General features: G+C 37.7%; 1 protein-coding gene across 1 annotated transcript; it reads right to left on the bottom strand.

Annotated features, from left to right (window-relative positions):
• Positions 1-1,433: 1,433 nt before the first annotated feature.
• LOC105199831 (cingulin) lies at positions 1,434-3,998 on the bottom strand. The gene is made up of 2 exons (XM_011167100.3): positions 3,808-3,998; positions 1,434-3,387 (listed from the first exon to the last, which is right to left on the bottom strand). The coding sequence occupies exons 1-2, from the start codon at positions 3,862-3,864 to the stop codon at positions 1,732-1,734; spliced, it is 1,713 nt and encodes a 570-aa protein (XP_011165402.1). The 5' UTR covers positions 3,865-3,998; the 3' UTR covers positions 1,434-1,731.
• Positions 3,999-4,272: the final 274 nt, after the last annotated feature.

The following is a 4,272-nucleotide window of genomic DNA, read 5'->3' as shown; positions in this document are numbered from 1 at the left end:
ATCAACCCATGAGAGCATAAACGAATATTTTCTGACACCCTGTATACACATACGCGACATAAGTATACTTCTGTACGGAGTGAACAATTTCAAACTTAATAGACCGAATATTTCGAAAAATATGAAAGATACGGAAAAATGTTTCAGATAAAAGTTGTAAGGTTGCTAAGATTAAATGAAACACCCTATTTTTGATTCCAGTTTTCGTTAAGTGTTTTGCGAGTTATGAGGTTTGAAAGTTATAGTACACTGTAGCTTTCAAGCCTCATAACTCGGAAAGTACTTAATGTTTTTGAAAAGTTCTCGAAATTGACTATGCAATAAAAAATATACAGTGTTAGAGAAGTATCGATACCCCTTAATTAGGGAACTACCTATACATACTTTAACATGTATATCTTTTATTGCATTTTCTTGTAGTCGATTTCGAGAATTTTTCAAAACACTATAAAGAAGTTATTTTTCATTACGTGCTTTCCGAGTTGTGAGGCTTGAAAGCTACAGTGTACTGTAACTTTCAATCAAGCCTCATAACTCGGAAAGTACTTAACGAAAATAAACCTATTTATAGAGTTTTGGAAAGCTCTTGACACCAGCTATTAGATTCCGAGATATTCGGCTTATTACGTTTGAAATTGTTCACCCTGTATATACATACGTACATGTACCCTGACGCACGCAATAGGCGCCTTTTTTTACCTTTTCTTAAAAAGGTAATTTTGTACTAATTACAGTTACATTACAGTTAATTACCACATGGGTTAGCATAGAAAAATTAAAGTTACAAGTAATTACCACATGGGTTAGCATAGAAAAATTTTTCTTTTAAAATACAAAGATTGTACCACTTAGATTTTGAAGTTAATTACCACATGGGTTAGCATAGAAAAATTTTTTTTTTAAATACAAAGATAGTACCACTTGGATTTTAAAGAAAATATAATATACGCGGCCGCGGCGTAAGTATTATATGAAAATAATGCAATGCGATGTTTTAGTGGCACGACGGCGCGGGCGAGTTGCGAGTTGTTTATTCGAGTTATTTCAATCTAGCGACTATCGTTGATTACTAATAGCCTTGACCTAATTGACATAACTTTTATTTATGAAAGCTTTCTTCCTGCCTTCTTCCCTTACGAATGCGAAACATGCGATAACGACAAACGATTTGTGACGAATCAATTTAAAATTGTGTGTGTGTGTGTGTGTGTGTGTGTGCGCGCGTGTGCGTGTGTGTGTGTGTGTGTGTGTCAATCGCTAATAGTATAAAAACGACGAGTACGAGTCGAATAAAATAATTTTATTATACATACATGTATATACAATAATGACATATTATTTTATTAAAATTTTTACAATGCACACGCATTAGCGCATAGTGCATAATTCAATTTTGTTAAAATGTTAAAGCGTACATGTTTTTTATATTTTTCTCCATAAATTTCAACACAATTGTGATCGCGATAAGCGTTACGTAATTATTAAAACAAGTTTGAGAAAGAGAGAGATAATGTTAATTAAATTAATTAAAATGAAGCCCGCGACCCATAGAAGAAATTTAAATTTCCTGGGCATAAAATACAAAGAAACGATTGAAGACAAGTTACGACACTAAAGTTTCTACCGTCTGCCAAACACATAAATTTTGAATATAACCAAAGTATAATATAAAGCTTGTTCCCTCTCCCTCTCAATCTCGCTCGTCATTTTCGCGTCGTCCGTTTGCGTCGTTCAGTCTTCTTTTTCCTTTCTGCTCTCGGGCTGATTTGAGGAATCCTTGGGATGTAGTCCTTCTGCGACGCCATTCAATATGCCCTTGAGAAGTTTCACTATCGAGTCCACTAAATTCTTTACGCTACTCCCTATTCTAAACGATGTCGACTCCGTAAGGGAAGACCCTTTAGCGTACTTGAGATCGTCTTTAATCTTTTTAAGCGAGTCCTTCATGTTCTCTTTTTCTCTCTTTAGTTCCTCCTTCATCGTTTCCTTCGCTTTATTCAATTTCTCCTTCATCTCATCGATTTTACCCGTCAGTTGCTCCCGAAGGTTTTCCATCTGTTTGTGAAATTCTTCCAATTCCTCTTTCAACTTGCCCATTGTTTCGCCCATCTTTTTCTTAATTTCCTCCATACTACCGTTTACGTTCTTCTGCAATTCTTTCTTCATGTTCTCCAACTCTTCGGCAAGTTTGCTCAAGTTGTTTTTCACTTCATTCGACACCTCCCGCGCTTTCTCTTTCACTTGGTCGACCACTTGGTCCATTCTCTTGCTGATATCTTCTATCGTGTCTTGGAATTTCTTTTTCAATTTGGCGCCTTCATCCTTCATATCATTCTTCATTCCCTCTAGATATTCTTCGATCTCCTTCTGTATTTTTGCAGCATTTTCCTTCAACGCATCTTTCAATTTCTTAACGTCGTTCTCCATATTCTTGGCAGACTCTTCCATTTTGTTTTTTAATTTTTTCAGCTGCTCCTCTACCTTGCCCAACTCCTTCCTTACCGCTTGAACAAACTGTTCCACGGTGTCGCCTACGATCTCCTTCAGTTGATCCAACCGTTTCTTCAACTCGCCGACTTGATTCTTTATGGTATCGGCAAGATTTTTCATTTGCTCTTTCAATTGCTCCTGTAATTTGCCAAAACCTTCCTTCGCCTTCTCAACCATGCTCTCGACATAGCCGGTTACGCTCTTCCTCACTTTGTCAAATCCTTCCGTTATCTTTTTTATTCTCTCTTCCAGCTTATCTTTCACATTACCCCCCAATCCTTTGAGATTTTCTTTCAGATCTCTCATTTCTTTTTCCAGCCTGCTTTTCAAATCGTCGCCAAGTTTTTGAGTATCTTTCGTAAAATCTTTCACCTTTTTTCCAATGGCATCCGCATCCTCCCGCAATTTCTTTTGGACATTGTCCGAAATGCCTCTGCCTTTGTTCACCATGTCTCCAATCTTTCCGTAAGTTCCAACGGTTTCTTCGCCGCCATTCGGCCGCCACTTTTCCAAAATCTCCTTTAGCTTTTCCTTGATTTCATCGAGCGTAGGAAACTTCTCGGCGAGCTTCTTAAGCTTCTCAATAATATTCTTTATCTTCTCCTGGAATTTTTCCTCGATTCCTTGTTTCTTTGCCTCGAGTTTCTCCATAAAATCCTCGTCGGTTAGTTTGTTCTCTTGTAACGATTTCTCGGCGTTTTCTCTAACTTGAATGAACGTGCTCTCGGCAATCTCTTTCTCGTCGTGAAGCTGTTTTTCCCATTTTTCTATTTCATTTGTCAATTTTTCCTGGATACGCTCATATTCCTCTCTCAGTTTGTCGATGATGTGTTTGGGCAATTCAGGCAGTTCAGCTTGCGTACTTTCCTGCACATCTTCCGTCGGCACCGGGATGGCCTAAAAGCGAGCGCGATTGATAAAAACGACATGTTTTGTTATACAAATGTTACATGATGTCGTCGCAGATTTATGTTGAAAAAAAAATAGAAAAAAATAGAGAAAGTTGCATTGTTCGAGACAGAATTGACAACTTCCGTCTTGCATTGTGTATTAGAAAAAGTGAAAAATATTACTTGTAGAGTCTGTTAATTGTAGAATTCAAAATTTGCAGATAATTATATTTATTAGATTTAATTTGAATCTGAACAAACGTTTACAACTCTCTTTGCAATTTGACACGTCAAGATGACGATCCCTGCTTCGCTAGGCATCGTGGCAGCTAGGCCGTTTAATCGTTAACAATTTAACGATTGTTCGTTTCTCTATATACTATAGAGACAGATTTTTGCATTTATACAAATAAAAAAAACAACTTACCTGGCTTGTGTAACACAGAGCCGCCAGCACGGTCAGTAGGAGAGCAAGGCGCGCCATCGCGAAGCTTTTGAAGTTTTGCTTGCGAAGAAAAGCGAGACGACGCGATTTTCAAAGAGAAACGTCCAATTGTGTGATGTATGCAATGACAATCATTTTCGAAGCGAATTCACGCTTATATATTTGCCGAAATTTCTTTATCGTGCCTTTATCGTTGCATCGCCGTACCGACGACGCATTATTTGTCATGGAACACCTGCGCTAACTCTGCCTGAATAGTGTCAATACCTTGCCCTTGCCCCTGCCCCGGATCGCAATGTTGCAATTATGCATACATGTTTTAATTATCGACGACATTCAACGAAATTATACATCAGACATTTCAAGCAGCTTGCGTTATAACGCCCGACAACATATCTTTCTTTGCACAAAGAATCATATGACGAGTTGATTTTCAGATCGAGTCAC

This window comes from Solenopsis invicta, chromosome 10, assembly GCF_016802725.1.
Source record: "Solenopsis invicta isolate M01_SB chromosome 10, UNIL_Sinv_3.0, whole genome shotgun sequence".
In the NCBI taxonomy this organism is placed as follows: Eukaryota; Metazoa; Arthropoda; class Insecta; order Hymenoptera; family Formicidae; genus Solenopsis; species Solenopsis invicta.
The sequence above is the reverse complement of the archived record's forward strand: the minus strand, read 5'-3'. Positions and strand labels throughout refer to the sequence as shown.

Bases quoted from the DNA above. Each gene is read 5' to 3' on its own strand.
- LOC105199831 (XM_011167100.3), bottom strand. From the start codon at position 3,864: ATGGCGCGCCTTGCTCTCCTACTGACCGTGCTGGCGGCTCTGTGTTAC. The intron at 3,388-3,807 runs GTAAGTTGTTTT...GCTCGCTTTTAG, and splicing joins CTCTGTGTTACACAAGCCAG to GCCATCCCGGTGCCGACGGA.